Genomic DNA, 16,631 nt, shown 5'->3' on the forward strand with positions numbered 1-16,631 from the left:
GGATTTTGATATAACAAAATGAATTAAAATATCCTGTCTATGTATATATTGGAAGTATTTCTCTCTCTGTGTTATTTATATCATTTTTTAAAATTAAAAATAAATTTTAAAAAATTAATTCATTTTATGATATGAACTAAGGATCTATTGTATTCTCTCTCTTTTTTTTTTAACAACCAAACACATTATTAGACTTTTACAATTAACCCCTTGTTGCAATCATGTGATACTTACTACCTGATATTGTGACAATTCTGTAAATTATGGGAGTAAATTAAAAGCCTAAAAGATGTAATTTATTAAGGTCTAAAATGAAATTACACCGGAAGCTTCGCGTCTGACGTGGCGATCCGATCTGGACCGTATGTTTAAGGCCCAATTTTCCACGCTCTGAATAAATAAAATAACTTGACCTATCGAAATATGAATACGTCCCGATTTTCTACCCGAAGCGTAACCGTTGTTATTAATTGGGCTCCATTGCTTTATCTCGTATTAAGCCGCGGGTAGAGAATCGGTAGAATTTGTAGCGTATGTCTTCTGGTGGAGACGTAAGCGAGGAGGTGGACTTGTCCAGCGTAATAAACCCGATTTGAATCCGGAGCATAAGTCCGCCACCATAACAGACCCACTTCCACCTTCCCTTCATCGAATTGACGGAGCTCGCTCAATCCATTCGGTGGACGGCGACTAATCGCCGGCGATCGGGTACAATCGTGCTCGCATGTAGCATCCTGAACCTGTACAGATTGATCGGTTCCCCCCTATCATCGAATTCGGTAGAAGATATTGGGCCGTGATGTCTCGCAGCTATGCTGATGTCTGATGCCTGGGTTTCCACGTTACCGTGAATCGATCATGAGATCCGCGGAGATGGTTATTTTTTGATCGAATTTTGTGTTGTTTCCGGCTTCGGCATCGGGGAGCTTGGTCAATTGCGATAAAATCCGAGGAGTTCCGGGAATTCGCCGTGAAGAGATGGATTTGATGGATTCGGCGTCGAGATGTCGAGTATCTCCCTTTGCCGTCGTGCTTTCTGAAGTTATTTGTTTTGTTTAATTACCTTTAGGCGACAGGTGGGACCGTCGAGTGTTGGTTGTTAGATTGATAATGGGAGCGATGCTTCGTTTGCAGTCGAATTGGAGTGAATTTGGTGTTTTGGCAGAACTTCATTTTTCTAAGGACTGCTAGAGCGACTTCAACTTTATCTTTTTGCTAATTCAATGATAGCGGAGTTTTCTAATGCCAAATTGTGATCATGAAAAATATTAACCACATAAGTCTCTAGAGTTTTTTTTGGTTGTGATGCTAACATTCATTTTCTCTAACGATTATACATTAAATTGCTTATTGTGTTAAATTCTGATGGAGTCCTAACTTTTCTTCCTCTGACTTTGAGCAAGTGGAAGTTGATTAACCTATCCTTAATTCTTGCGTAATCACTAGTGTTGCGACTCATTATTTCTGCATGAAAATTTTACACCTCTTACCGCTTTAAGGACAGAGTGACATCTTGAGATGCTTGCAACTGGTCTTTCTACTAGGAAATCTTAGATTAGTAGCAGTATCTTGGGCCTAGTTTTTTTCTATGACCAACCATCCTTTTGGGTTAAATGACACTGAGCCTTTGGAAATGGTTCCTGGTAATTCAGGTTTAAGTTCTTGTAAATGCTTTATTTTTCATGCGAGCATCAGAACTATTGATCATTAAAAGATTTTTTTATGAAGAATTAAACAGTGATTATTTTTCCAAAATGCTTATTCAATTTCAGTTTTTGAATCTTATTACTTTTCCAGATAGACTATCAAATTACTATTCCATTAACAGGAAGTGTTATTGATGCAGACATTTTCAAAATTTAGACTTTATCACATTTACTATTTTATTTAGAATAATAGATAATGGATTTGTTACACATGTCAATATTTTACAGTGATAACTATAAGGAATTTAGTATGTCATGGATTATGAACTAGGAGACTGTTTGGTACCTGCTTGATATATTCCCATTTTATTCTCCTTTTTTTACTCTCTCCCGTAAGATCGCCAATTGTAGCATGTCTTCGAAGTTGTATCAAACGGTATCATAACCACACTTGCCCTTCTGCATGATGGTGCAGGACAGCAGGAAGGCACAAGATTTGTTAAGAGAACTGTGCCCTAATTGTTAATATTTGTTGGTTGTGGTGGAAGGAGCTCTATTTATCTATCGCATACCCTATACATCATATATTGAATGCCTTATCTCCACATTTTACTTCAATGTGAATGGTGCATACCCTTTCAATATTTAGACTTTCCTAGATTTAATATTTTATGCATGGTAATAAAGATACAATGAGTCTATTAGCTTAGTAACTATTATTTCCCTCATGCATATAGCAAAGTCTTCATAAAGGCCTAATCATAAGTAGTTTAGTATGCCATGATTTATGAATCAAATTATTATGCGGTATCACCTTGTGGTTTTCCCCTTACCCTCTTTTCTGTCAGTTTCCTGGGATAGCATATACACAGCAAACATTTTGTATAACATTTAAGTTTACTCACCTCAGCCACCACGATAAAAAGTATAAACAGAATTGGGTATCAAGATATTTGGGTTTATGAATATGGTTAATGCCGTCACAAGCTTATTTTAAACAGGACCGTCAAACACCCATTTCAAAATATTCACATAATATATGTGAGTCATGCGGCTAATACAAAGAGAGAAAAAACCAAACAGGTTCTCGCTAACATGTGAATTCTCTAATGATGAGGTTAAGTTGTAGAAAATAATAATCAGGAATGCTATTTAGACCAACATAATCTCATCAAAAGAATGTGATGACTTAAAGTCTGATTTCCTTTATTTTATTTGTTGTTCTATTATATTTAACTGAGTTTGTTTGATAAACCTAATACATCATTTTCAATGGCTCTATATGTGCATGCATAACCATGCAAATGGAACAGTAGAAATTTGGGGATGTATGAGTTGAACATACTACATTTTGATCTCTATGTAATGATACACTCTGAGTAGTTTGCAGTAGAATGGATGTTTTCTTGGCAGATTTTAATGCCTTTGTCATTTTATCTCATCAGGATAAGTTAACATACTTCAGAATAAAAGAGCTTAAAGATGTCTTGTCCCAACTTGGTCTGGCTAAGCACGGGAAGAAGCAGGTTAGTCAGTTTTTTCTATTATATGTAGGTTTGCAACAAAGTTATTTCAATCCAAATGAAGAATTGCTGCAATTACAATTTGGTAGGATGTTGAAATAACTACCTCACAAGTCAGTAAGTCACAATAGCAACAAAAGACCTAGTACATGTTTTTGTTGTTCGCCTCTTTTGACATGTTCACTTCTCTTCCTCATTTGACATTCCCTCTCAATCTGTTGATAATTTGTTATTTGAGAATATTTTTTTTATTTATAGATTTCAATTTCAAGCAGAAGAATAAATTTGTATTTGAACTTTGAATGCTCTGTCTGGAATTATGTGATATTTCTCGTTTAAATTGTGTAGCATACGCATATTTGAACATACAATATTCAAATGGTTAGCCTACAAATGGTTATTGGTCTATGATCAGCCATTCTGCAATTACATTGAGTTTTTATCCAGCTTACAGTCTTTTTTATTAGTAGTTTTCACTGGCTGCTCTAGATGGTTTTGCTTGATCTTTGATCTACTTATAATAGTCAAGTTATCATATTATGCAGGAATTAATGGAAAAAATTTTGGCTCTCCTCGGAGATGATCAAGGTATTGGATTGCTCAAAGTTTAATTTGCTATTTCATCCTACTTCATTTTGGAAGCATCATTAGAGTCTCTTCCTATGATTGCACTTTAAGATGTAGACCTTTTTGGATAATAAAAAATGTAACTTGTCACTCTCACCTTACCTATACTTGTCATGTATGCTTTGTTTCACTAAATTCATTTATTTTGTCTAATTAGTTGGCATTGATTATTGATACTTTTTTATTTATTTCCCTGTTTATCATTTCTGTTGGCCAACGAGAGTATAGTTTACTTTATCCTCTCAACATGGATTTTAAATGTTTTTTCTCCACGTCATTATTTTTGTAGAAAAATTTAATGCTAGCATCCTGGCTATTACTTGTACTTGTGTAGTGTTGTATGTTGAGAATTGAGTGTTTTAGTCCAACACCATGAATTTAGAGGCTTGATAAGATCTCATGTATTTGTTCCTTTCAATATTCTAAATGTAAAAATGGCTTAAAATTTTTTTAATGCATTTGTGCTTAACACAATGTGGAATGATGAGACTTCTAATTGGTTTCCTTCATCTTGTGTTAAGGTGTTTTTGCAGCTGAACCACATATTCTTCATTTACCTATGCACTTACTCTTCTCCATTCATTTGCAGTTTCTTTGATATACATCCTGACTAAGAGTGGATTTGATTCTTTCTGTGCAGTTCCCAAACCAGTTTGGCCGAGGAGAAATATAGGGAGAGAAGTAGTAGTTAAAATAATTGATGATACTTATAGGTGATTATTTCTTTCTATTCTTGCCCTTTCACCTCTACATTATAGTGAACTGTATTCTGGCATGCCTTTTGCAGAAAAATGCAAATTCCTGGAGCCATAGACTTAGCATCTAATGTGCAAAATGACTCGGAATTCAGTCATGCAAAATCTAAGGAAGTGTTTGATTCATATAAGCAGGTTACGAAAGTCCGCTGCCCCTGTGGGAAATCATTAATTTCTGAATCAATGATTCAGGTAGTGCTACTGCTCTAATTTTTATATGCTGTAAAACAGTCTCCTAGAACATATATGATAATATAGTTTCTAGTGTTCTTACTAGGAGCATGATAAATGATTTTCATATAACCCTAGTTTACATCAAGGTCCAATCTGAAGTCTGTATCCTTTTTACGGTAGTATTACAAGAGCTCACCGAACTTATTCAACATAAACCTCCTTGGTATAGGATATTTATAGACAAGATTGTGTTAATTGATGAATGCATTAATAAATTAAATTCAAAACTTGAATTGTCGAGAAAAAAATTTAGAAATAACAATTTTAAGTAGAACTGCAATTGGATATATCTAAATTTAGCTTCAGTAACAATAAAAGAATTGAGTGAGTAGTTAAGATTAATAAACTTGAAATTGAAATTATTATAAGAATTTTAGTTATCTTGCATTTATTATTTTATAGGAGAGAGAGACAATGAAGATATCATTAATATGTTAAAAAATGGATTATTTAAATGGAGAGGAGCTATGGAGTAATGTGCGGTCATCATGTGTCTAGAGGTGTAACCGAATTGAGCTGACCAATAAGAGGCTCGAGCTCGTGCTTGGTTCGTTATCCCTAAGCTCAAGTTTGGCTTGAGTTCGATTCAAGTTTTAGTTCTTAAGCTCGAGCTCGGCTCGTAACAAAATTAAATAGCTCGAGCTCGGCTTGAAAAAAGCTCGTTTAAAAATTAAACGAGCTTAGTTCGAGCTCGTTTAAGATAATTAGCTATAATAATTAATAATATATTATTATATTTATTATTTATGTGATATATATATAAACGAGCCTTTTAATGAACATGTTCACGAGCTCACGAACCAAACACTGTTGAGCTTGGCTCGATAATGTTTTCAAGTTTGAAATCAGGCTCGAGCTTGGCTCGTTAACTTAATTGAGTGAATCGAACGAACTTTTTTTTCGAACCGAGATCCAAATATCCCGCAAGCGACTTGACTCGTTTACACCCCTACATGTGTCCCTTTTAGGATAAAACAAAAAGATTTATATGGTCATGGACTCATGGTACACCCCTTTATGAATCAATGCGATGAATTGTAAGGAATAACATATATAAAAAATTAACATTGCAAAGATGAGAATGCATGGGTGTGTAAAGGTACTAGAAAGGATAATTTTATAAAAGAAAAATATTATATCTGAGAGCAATTAGGTGTAGCTTATTCTTCAAAGATGGCCATTAAATTTTATTATTGTAATTAGTAGAATTTAGTTGATTAAAGTGAAGGTGTAAGGTGCTTAAAACCCAAAAAGTTGTTGCGTAAAGAGTAATTTCTTTGATATATAATTTTCATAGTTGGGACACACACGACTTTCTGATGATGTTAATGATTGTGATAATGATGAAGATGATATAGCCTTGCATAGTGCTCATTGGAGGAATAAGATCCGTGTAACCAACCTAAAATGGTTGCCATAACACAACTTTATTATAATGTTGATGATTCTTTGTTTCTGTATCTGATATGTTTTTTTTTTTCCAGTGGTAGCAATCTAATTTTTTTTTGTTAATTGCTTGAATTATTGTTAATATTAGTCACACTTTCTTATTACAGAATGATTTTTTCCTTTTTTTTTTTTTTTTTTTTGCAGTGTGAAGATATGCAATGTCGAGTTTGGCAACATATAAATTGTGTCATTATACCTGAAATTCCTGGGGACTGTACTCCTGCAATTCCATCTCAATTCTATTGTGAAATATGCAGAATAAATCGAGCAGACCCGTATGTCCTATAAACCCTTCTAGTTCTCATAAGCATGTTTTTATTAAAGGTATCTTATTAATTCATAAGGGATGCTCCAAAAATATAGCCCCTGTTCATCTCTAACATTTTAACTTGTAATTATTGACAAACCAGTATTCACCAAATCACAGTTGCATGCTATTTATTTAACATTTTTTTTTTTTATAGATTTTAGATATGTTGGACAATTCAATGATTCTTGTCTAGCTCAGGTTTATTTTATTATTTGGCACATCTGAATTGAAGATTGTTTCTACCTATTTTGAAACTCCTTGTTTTCTTCTCGCACAAAATTAGTTCAGAAAGGCTTCTGTTATAGTTTAATCTTTTTCGGTATATCCATCTTTACCATTATTTCTAGAATAAGTTGATCAGCATAGCAGGTCTTCTGAAATGCAGATTCTGGATAACAGTGAAACATGTTTTGTTCCCAGTGAAGTTGCCTCATTGTGGCCTACCAGATGACAGGTAAGTGACCATCTTGTCTTTGATTTTTTGAAGTGCCATGCCTGCTTCTGACGCTGTGATTCATTGACGGTCTGGCAAAACTGTTTGCTTATAACTCAAAACTTCCTATACCTGTTCTTACTACAAAGTTGGAAGTTAGAATTAGTCTAAATTGAGTGTCTCTACTTACATTACCTAAGTTGAATCTTGAGATCTGGCTAACAATATGGAGGCATGTAGTCTGATCTCAAGTTTTAAATAATGTAATGTCTGGCATGAAGATATATCAACTGCATCTACTATACTAAATTCTTCATAGAATTTTATACAGAGAAAGGTCTTTAAAACTGTATGCAAGCAGTAGTGATCAAACTCCATTGTGAATATCTTTCCGAGGCATATATGCAGACCTTATGTGGTCACTCCTTTGAATTATATTACTTTTGATCTTAAAAATATAATTTAACTGATTGAACTCAAACCAAATTTGCTTATTCATTAAATGATAGTTGCCCTTACCCCATGATGAATAATAATATCATCAAACTTTTAGCACTTAAATTGACAAAAGTTACAAAATATGTAGCACTTGTGCAAATTAACTTTTAAAATTGGTTGAAATTGGATAATCTTCTTTAGTAAGCATAAGTATCTATAAAACGCCTCATAATAATAACATTACTTGCTCTTTTCTTGTGACCACATTGTGGTATATTGATTTTTTTTTATATGAATTATAAGAGAATCTGAATATTCTCGGTTGATAGATCCACATTCTTTACAACCAAACCTGACATCAAGCCTTGTCCGAGTGTATCCCATTTTCCAAATTGCAACAACTTTTTTTTATTATCACATTTTTTTCACTGAGGGATATCTTCCCTTCTCATTTATTGATTTGTTTCATTATGATTAAATTAAAGATAATCTAGATAGTTTGTCTAGTTAACCTAATGACATAATTAGGTATGCATGCACCTATTGAAACTGCATTTTGGATGCAGTGTAGCATTGCATATGTTCCTTTTTAAGTGAGTTGTGGAGTTTCTGAAAGTTCATTGATATATTGGATATTTTGTTCATTGCAGAATCTCTTCTCATTAATAACATGGCTATTTGTTTTGTGCTTCAACATTTCTTTTTCTGCATCCTTAAGATGTGTTGCCTATGCTTCTGTCTTTCCAGCACCATTACAGTGCAGAATGAAGAGAGGACATTTCAGTTGCAAAGATCAGATAAGGATCTGTTACAAAGACATGATCACAGTCTCCAGGTTTATTATGATTCTCTTGTTTTCTTTTTTTTTGAAAAGGATTTTGGATGAACACTTGTTGTTCATCCAGTATTGGATTAACTAAATAAAGAGTTTAATACAAGATGGTATAGCTCAGAGTCCAGTACACAGTCTTCAGAAAAAAAGAGAACTAGATAAAAGGAAGATTCTCTTGTTTGCTTTTACTACAAATTATGGGTAGATGGTTCCATGTGTTTTTTCTCATTCACATCTTTTATAAGGCTACTGGCAACGTATCTTAATTGCCATTTGGCTGTTTTCCTTGATAGCCTATGCATATTATTGCTTGTGTAATGTCATCTCTTAGTAAGGATTGAAATGTCAACTGCTGTTGAAGCTAATGGAATTGTACAAATGATGAATTGGATTGCTATTCCATTTGCATAAAAAATTGTGGTCCATTACCAACATGACCTCTGGTCAGACCCTTGGATCGTACTGTACCAGCATTGCTGCAGTCACTTGTTTCCCATTGACATGGTATAGGAAGGATGCAAGAAGAGTTGTGAGAAGAACATGGACTAAGACAGTCTCAGTATAATGGATTTTAATTAAAAAAATCCATTAATACTCAACAACATTAACAAAGTGTCTTATGAACCAATTGTCTCATTAAAAAATCCTTATCAAGGTCACTCTTTATTATTGTTCGGTGCTGATCGTCGCACAAGCTCCTTTTGAAGGAATAACTTGAGGCTATAGATACCTTAGTTTCTCTGATGAATTGTGTGCAGCACCACTGGTCCGTTTATTCCCTCTGTTTCTTTCTGTGGTTGTCTCTGCCAAAGCACAATGCATATCAATTGGTATGTGGTGTGCCACTCAATACGAGTGACCCACTCAGAACAAGATGGTATATCGTCCAGTATACATAATTTCATACCACTTCAATTAGGAATTAGGCAGTTCACAACCAAACAAGTGAAAAATGGTGGTTCATCTATTGATGTTCTCGAGTGGGTAATTCTTGAACTTACCAAAATAGCACATGATTTTGAACATTGTATCTCTGATACTTGTGATCTTTTGCTTATTCCTTTCATGGTCAGCAAATTCGTATGGATTAAATTGTAACTCTCTCCTATGTATACACTTGTCTTTCTTGGTTCCAATTGTTAATTATTTATGCCCCTTCTGTACAACTGTGTTAGAAATCTTATTGGTCATTCTCTTACTTCCTGGTTGTCTAGATAAAAAATTGAGATGGTAGGAAGAAAGCGGATGAATGGGAGAAGGGAAGACCCTATCCGCTTAGGAGGATGAAGAGTGGATATAAAGGAACTATGGATAAGAGGGAAGGGAGGGAGGGGAGAAGAGAGAGATGATCTTCTGTTTTGTTTACTTGAAAAGAAAGATTGGAATAAATGAAGGAAAGAGATTTGATAAATCCTACCATACAATGCTTGTTGCACTCTTCAGCTTCCTAACTGGACAAATACCACATGCCTTGTTGGCTCATGACATGTGGTATATACAACCATGATGATTCCCAGGGAAACAAGCTCGCCAACTACACTGCTCTCAGCGCACATGCCAATCATGAATAAAGTATGTAATGAGGCCAATTGAGCTGGGAGGCATGGAGCATGGCAAGACTCTGTTGTTCATGACATCATCTTTAATTGTGATGACTGCTCCAGATCTGTAGGCTAGTATAGCATGAAATTGGGAGAGGAATAAAGTTGGCAAAATTTTCTTTTTTTGTTCCACCTAGTAAGCAACAAGAAGGAACATCCCTATTCTCACCTTGGCTTTTCATCCTTCCTCTCTCTTTTTCCCTCCCTCTCTGTCTTTCAGTTAAATAGGACCTTAGGAATGTGAAATGCTAATGCATTGGTTCCTTTTTTTTAGTACATACTAATATACATATACACTATACACACATATATATTGTTTGGTTGCTAATGATGCAGTTGAATAGAAATCTATATTTTTATTATGGTAATCAAAGAAGGATTTTTGTGTAACTACAGCTACAATTATCTTGTCTTAATTTACATGTCAAGAGTTAAAAAGATTATAGATCAGAATAGAACAACGATTAAGCTTACGGTACATTTATGTTGCTGCAAAATTATTGCAGTTATAAATTGTGAAAGTCAATTAACCCCTTTCCTCCTTTTAATATTATTTCTACTTTGAACTCATATTTAGAATAAGTGATTTTATCTTTATTATTTATCTTCCCCATGAATTTTATGCCATGGCATCCTCTACTATTACATATGATATATAGAGCAAGTTTTCATTTGGCAATGTTTTACTATTTTACTGGAGAAAGATGTTAATTACTGGATATCTATCATAACAGCATGCCCTCTATGTAGGTTTGGTGTCTTCTACTCAATGATAAGGTTCTATTTAGAATGCATTGGCCCCAATTTACTGAGTTGCAGGTCAATGGTACGGAACTACAATTCTAGTTGTTTATGATTGACATGTGACATTAACTTTCTCTCCCAGTTTTTATTAATTATGATTATGTCATGTGTTGAATATTTCTTTAGAACTTAAATTTATAAGGCCATAATTAGTGAAACAAAGGCATAGTATTTCAGATTAATAATTGCATGTGACCAAAATTTAAATTTGAAGGTATGTGATAGTTCCAATGGTTTTCCATCACTCAGTTTGTTTAGCTAGCAACTAGTAATTACTTATTCGTTTAACTTGGTTTTCCACTGATTGTTTAAATTTTGAGATGTCTCTTTTTTTTTGTCATTATGCATAGAATATTGATATTTGTAAAACACACTTTGTATGAAGTGATGGGAGGATTCCTATAACATTCCTGAGAAAAGTTGATATAGATGACTTCAGCATATCTTGGACTTTTTTTTCATGAAGCTTCATGTTCTTCTACTTTTTTTTTTTTAGTTTCTGTGTCTGAAAATTTTCTATTTGGCGTAAAGGACACATGAGGATTGAACAACACTTTTTCATTTTAGGCATCTAATCTTTATCCTATTAATGTTACCTTCATCATTATATCCTTTTTTAATAATTGATTCAACATATTTAAAACTTTTATTAATATCCATTTCATGTCCATCCATTTTGACATTCTCTTGATTCTATTTGTATTACTAAAACTACATTTCATTTCATATGTTCACTTTTGCTTCTACTTAACTTAGATCCTTCAGTTTCTTAAGGTTTTCTCCAAAATTCACTAGTCATTCTTATGTTAGTTGTCAAAAAAGGCCAACCCAAACACATCCTAAAAATGATTCGGATACTTTATCAATATGCATAAAACTAAACACTGTGTAACATCTATCTGGTGATCCTTCTTTGTTGGGGGACAGTTTGTTGTGGTTAGTTTAATGAATGCTACAAATTGTTGGCATGGATGCAGGACTGGCATCTTATGTTTAGCAAGTAACCTGAGTATTCTCATGCATAACCACATCCAAAAAGAATGAATCAGCTGATAAACTTCCAGCATTCTAAGATATAATCCACTAAGTTGGAAATTAGCAAATACTATGCAGCAGCTCAATGCAAAGTTATATCATTTTCAGGGAGATTATTAATTAATGTGCAAGAGATTTTGTCAATTATTTATGCATGCTTTATCTTCCTTTGTTACAGGTGTTTCAGTCAGAGTGGTTGCTAGACCAGGCTCACAGTTATTGGGAATAAATGGCCGGGATGATGGTTCAGTGGTTAGTTCCTTGCTTCCCTTACATTGGCATGACTATGCCCACAGAAACAAACCTAGGTTGTTCCACCTTGGTGTTGTGGTCAATGCATTTTACTTGAGTTAAATTTTTTTGACTGAAAAACATTCTTTGTGAAATCATTATTGTGTCACCGCAATCCACTTTGATCATTGATTTACTTTTGCCTAAGTAGTTACTATTAGCAAACATTAAATCATGAAGCTTGTAGAATAGAAGTTTTCCATAGAACCAAAATAAAAAGTATATATATATATATACACACACACACACACACACACATATATACATACACTTACCTTATGGTGCTCACCTTGTGAGCACCATGTGTATTTTTTTTAATTTCTTTAGCTTTAATACTATAACCCAAACCCTAAAGACTAAAGGCTAAACCCTAAATTCTAAACCCTAAGCTCTAAAAAAAAATTAAAAATATATACTTGGTGCTCACCTTGTGAGCACCATAAAGTAGGGTAACATTCTTGTGTGTGTATGTGTGTGTAAAATATTTTTTTTATAAATATCCAAGTTGTGAGGTAATTTTGTTCATTTGGCTATCCTGTTTTTTTTCCCCTTTTTTTGGTTACTATTATGTAATTTATGATTTCAGATCAGCACATTTAGCGTGGAAGGAGTTAACAAAATATTTTTATCAAGGCGTGATGCTCGTGTGTTCTGCTTTGGAATCAGATTTGTCAAGAGGCGGACAGTTCAACAAGTAATGTAACTATGCTTTTATTGAATTAACAACATGGATTTCAACTGGATTCGAATTGTTCATTGATGATAGTGGACCTTTTGTACTACCTGTGGTTAGATGATTCATTGGGCAAAACATAAACCTCAAAATTTAGCTTTTCTTTCATCGTAGTTTCTGTTATCTGGTTCATTCGTTTGGTAGCTACACTGGCATCGAGTCTCATCCAGATTGGTGGGAGCCTTGTGTATGCTTTCCTTGCCCCTTTGATTTATGTTTTGGATTTGTTATATCTCCTAATAATTATCTACCTCCAGATTGCTGTTTGTATAATTTAACATACAGCAAAGCTTTTTGAGTAAGATGTTATGATAGCTAAACCATGAAATATATTTGATGGATACTTCATTAGTTCCTATATTCTTTTGTTTCAACCTTTAGTAGAGAGAAACGAGTGAATATTATTTTAACCAACTTGTTCACCATGTAGGTTCTTAGTCTGGTACCAAAGGAAGCAGATGGTGAGCATTTTCAGGAAGCTCTTGCTCGTGTTCGGCGCTGTGTTGGTGGTGGAGCTGATACTGAAAATGCAGACAGTGATAGTGATATCGAACTAGTAGCTGATTCTGTTACTGTGAATCTCCGTTGCCCAGTAAGTGGAAGTGTACAATTCCATACTAAAATATTGAATCAATCTTGGGTTGATGAATTTAGGTATCATGGTTGTTGACCTCTATTCCTTCATGACCTGGATGCAAACTGAAATATTTTCTTAATATACCTTCAGATGACTGGTTCTCGGATTAAAATAGCAGGCAGGTTCAAGCCTTGTGTTCATCTAAAAGGTTTTGATCTGGAAGCTTTTGTAGAGCTTACTAACAGATCTCGGAAGGTTATGCTATTCTTAGAACCTTTTCCCTTCATCTTTCTTTGTATTTCCTTGTTTCCTCAAAGATTTCTCTCTCACAGTGGCAATGCCCAATATGCCTTAACAACTATGCACTTGAGAACATTATTATTGATCCATATTTCAATCGCATCACTTCCATGGTAGGTCTGTGTGGAGCTTCAGTTTAATGCAATTTTACTTTTTTGTTGATTTTTCATTTCCACTTTCGTTATGGTGCTAGCAGCTTCAAAATTGCGGAGAAGATGTAACTGAGGTCAATTTAAAGCCTGATGGTTCTTGGTGTGTAAAGGGTGAAGTAGAATATCGAGATCTTTCCAAATGGCATTTGCCTGATGGTACCCTCTCAGATATTGTAGACGTACAAGCAAAGTCTGATTTTGGCAGTCTAAGACATGTAAATCAGAAAAGTCCATCAGAGATGGCGTTCACTCAAACTTTAGGAATAAAACTTGAGGCAAATGGAGGACTTGAAGATAATGGGGTCTCATCATCTCGGAGTCCTATTCTCAGGCTTGAAAATCATATCCAGAACATAATAAATATGAGCAGCAGTGCAACTAGTAGCTATAAAGAAGGAGAAGACCAAAGCATAAATCAAGAATTTGAGGGGCCTTTTAATTTGCCATTGAACAATGGCAATGAGTTTGATTCTTTTAATATTCGTTATGGAACATACAATATTGAGGATGGACCTCCTGCACCCTTAGAACCAGATGTGATTTGCTTGAGCGACTCTGATGAAGATAACATTGCATTAATTTCTCATGAGCCTGCAAATGGAGTTCATGCAGATAATGGTAATTTGGTTCCTTTTCCAACTCATCCCAAGATTTCAGAAAGATACTCTGAGAATCCTGTTCCAGAGACAAGTGGAACATCATTTCTCGAATTATTTAACAATCCTGGTGACTTTGGAATGCCCATGGCCATGCCCATGTGGTCAATGCAAACTGGCCCTCCGTCTGCGTCAAACTTTCAACTTTTTGGTACTGAGGTCCTAGATGCCTTGGATGATCCGCATGCTGCTCTTGACTGTCCACCCTTCAATGGCTATGATTTGACACCTAGTAATGGCGAAGAAACTTCTCAAGTCTTAGACTTTTCAAATTTGCATCCCAGTACTGCAATGCAAGAAAGCTTCCTCGATAATCCCCTTGCATTTACAAATGATGATCCCTCTCTACAAATTTTTCTTCCTAACCAGCCAATTAGTGTAGACCTTCAGGATGACATGATTAACCAAACTGATACACCTAACGGGATGAACTCGGATGATTGGGTATCTCTTAGACTCACTGCTGGCGGTGGTCACAGTGAGACTGCCCCTTCAAATGGATCAGTTTCAAGGAAGCCAGAGCCACCAAATGAGACTCAGATGGATCCATTAAGTGATGCTGGTAAGCACCTATAAGCAGAGACGCTAATTCTCATCTCATTCATGATCACCTGTAGCTTATCGTCACATATACAAATACACCACTTTGCTATCTAGATTTTGCAATTAGTAGTCCTATTATATCTTGGAATTAATGCAAATTAAGAATTTAATTTTAGAAGCTTTTGGATTTGTAATAGTTTATTTTTATGAGATTTCCCTTTTAGGAGAATAAGTCTTTAAACAAACTCCCAAGTTGGTAATTGTGTTCTCTAGTATCCTAGAGAAGTTTTGGTAATAGTTTAATTTAATTTGGTATAGGATTATTACTTTTCTTGAATGCTTTTAGTTTATTTTTAATTGTTTTTACGTAGGTCTTCAAATTTTAAAAGGGACACCTATTCCTGAATTATAATCATCTTTTTGCATGACAATATGTCCAGTTCATGAGATTTCGTTCTTTATGTGAGATTGTTCATCCCTTGTGATGCATCAAGCAGTATCAAGCATCAGCTATCTCTGAGTTAGTTTTGCTTCATTTCTGTATTACATTGAAATTTTACTTGCAAATACTCTAGAAGGATGTTTAGCTAAGTGTTTCGATTTCTCACCTGTTTGCATTTTTTATTCACATATGAAATCATTGTTCATATCAGTGCGGAAGACCTTTGCGAGAAAGCAGAACGACTATCTAAAATGGAAGCCGTGGAACTAAGAGTCAGTTCCTCCCCCCAAAAATGGGGAACTCCTAAAAGAGACAAGATATTCAATCAAAATAACATTAGCAATTTATTACTTCATGCCTATGTTCAAAATAACTGTGACTGCAGCTTTATTAGTGTGTTTTGTTAAATATCATCGGATTTCTTCGAATTTGAGTTCTGTGATTTGCATCCCTTCATCGTGTTGACAATACCTTTCTTCTTGCCTTCATTAAGGTGGTCACAGTTCTTGTTCATTCCTGATCATCTTTGGTGTATTTTTGCTTCTCATTTCTGCATTTGATTCTTAGTTTGTGCACACAGCCCCGTTGCTACTAAGCATAAACCACAGCGAAAGCAATAAGCCATCTCCAAGAACTCAACGGCCAGATTCTTCCCCTGGGCAGCAACGGGCAGTAAGGCGTCGGTTGTATCTGTCAATCGACACTGATTCTGATTAGTCTTCAAGTGGCAACTCAATTTGGATTTGGAACGAAGAGGTGGCTCTGTGTACTACTGCGATGCTCCAGCAGAGAAGGCCAGCCAATTTACAAGGATCGCTGGAACTTCCAACTGCCCAAAGGTATTCATACATACTATCACGAGCCAGAGATGAGGTAATCTCGAGTGTTTTCCAGTTTTCTAATATGAGCTGCAGCCAATCTTGTGCCGCGGAAAATTGTACAATTAGATTCTATAGGAAAGAAAGTCGACATGCCTGATTAGATAAGTTAGTAACCATGTACTACAATCGTTTCCTTAGTTAAGTTAATACATGTTAATAGCCTAATACCCGATATCGGTGGCTGTTGAAGGGAGAGTATTTGTCCAGTGGTTACAGTTTGATGATAGCATTGGTTGAGAGAAATTCTATAAATTAACTGCACTTGGTGTTTATGCAGGGATGTTCTTTCGAGTTCAAGCCTTTCTGCTCAAAAATGTTGAAATCAGTATCCTTTCCTGTCTATGGTACCAAAATATCCTCGTCATGTTC

General features: G+C 34.9%; 1 protein-coding gene across 4 annotated transcripts; it reads left to right on the top strand.

Moving 5' to 3' along the window:
- The first annotated feature begins 607 nt into the window (after positions 1-607).
- LOC122003035 (E3 SUMO-protein ligase SIZ1-like) lies at positions 608-16,534 on the top strand. Of its 4 annotated transcripts, none has more exons than XM_042558465.1 (16): positions 608-1,011; positions 3,092-3,172; positions 3,715-3,757; positions 4,437-4,509; positions 4,584-4,743; positions 6,379-6,509; positions 6,930-6,998; positions 8,163-8,250; positions 10,599-10,674; positions 11,866-11,939; positions 12,565-12,672; positions 13,142-13,303; positions 13,439-13,543; positions 13,621-13,701; positions 13,785-14,958; positions 15,593-15,930. In XM_042558465.1, the coding sequence occupies exons 1-16, from the start codon at positions 979-981 to the stop codon at positions 15,649-15,651; spliced, it is 2,517 nt and encodes an 838-aa protein (XP_042414399.1). In that variant the 5' UTR covers positions 608-978; the 3' UTR covers positions 15,652-15,930. The 4 variants fall into 4 exon arrangements, with proteins under 4 accessions (XP_042414399.1, XP_042414400.1, XP_042414398.1 ...); XM_042558466.1 differs by lacking the exon at positions 15,593-15,930 and adding an exon at positions 15,949-16,534 and having other exon boundaries at positions 609-1,011; XM_042558464.1 differs by lacking the exon at positions 15,593-15,930 and adding an exon at positions 15,962-16,534 and having other exon boundaries at positions 609-1,011.
- The last annotated feature ends 97 nt before the right edge of the window (positions 16,535-16,631 follow it).

This window comes from Zingiber officinale, chromosome 7A (genome assembly GCF_018446385.1).
Source record: "Zingiber officinale cultivar Zhangliang chromosome 7A, Zo_v1.1, whole genome shotgun sequence".
Taxonomy (NCBI): domain Eukaryota; kingdom Viridiplantae; phylum Streptophyta; class Magnoliopsida; order Zingiberales; family Zingiberaceae; genus Zingiber; species Zingiber officinale.

Bases quoted from the DNA above. Each gene is read 5' to 3' on its own strand.
- LOC122003035 (XM_042558464.1), top strand. From the start codon at position 979: ATGGATTTGATGGATTCGGCGTCGAGATGTCGA. The intron at 1,012-3,091 runs GTATCTCCCTTT...TTATCTCATCAG, and splicing joins ATTCGGCGTCGAGATGTCGA to GATAAGTTAACATACTTCAG. The intron at 14,959-15,961 runs GTAAGCACCTAT...TTGTGCACACAG, and splicing joins GGATCCATTAAGTGATGCTG to CCCCGTTGCTACTAAGCATA.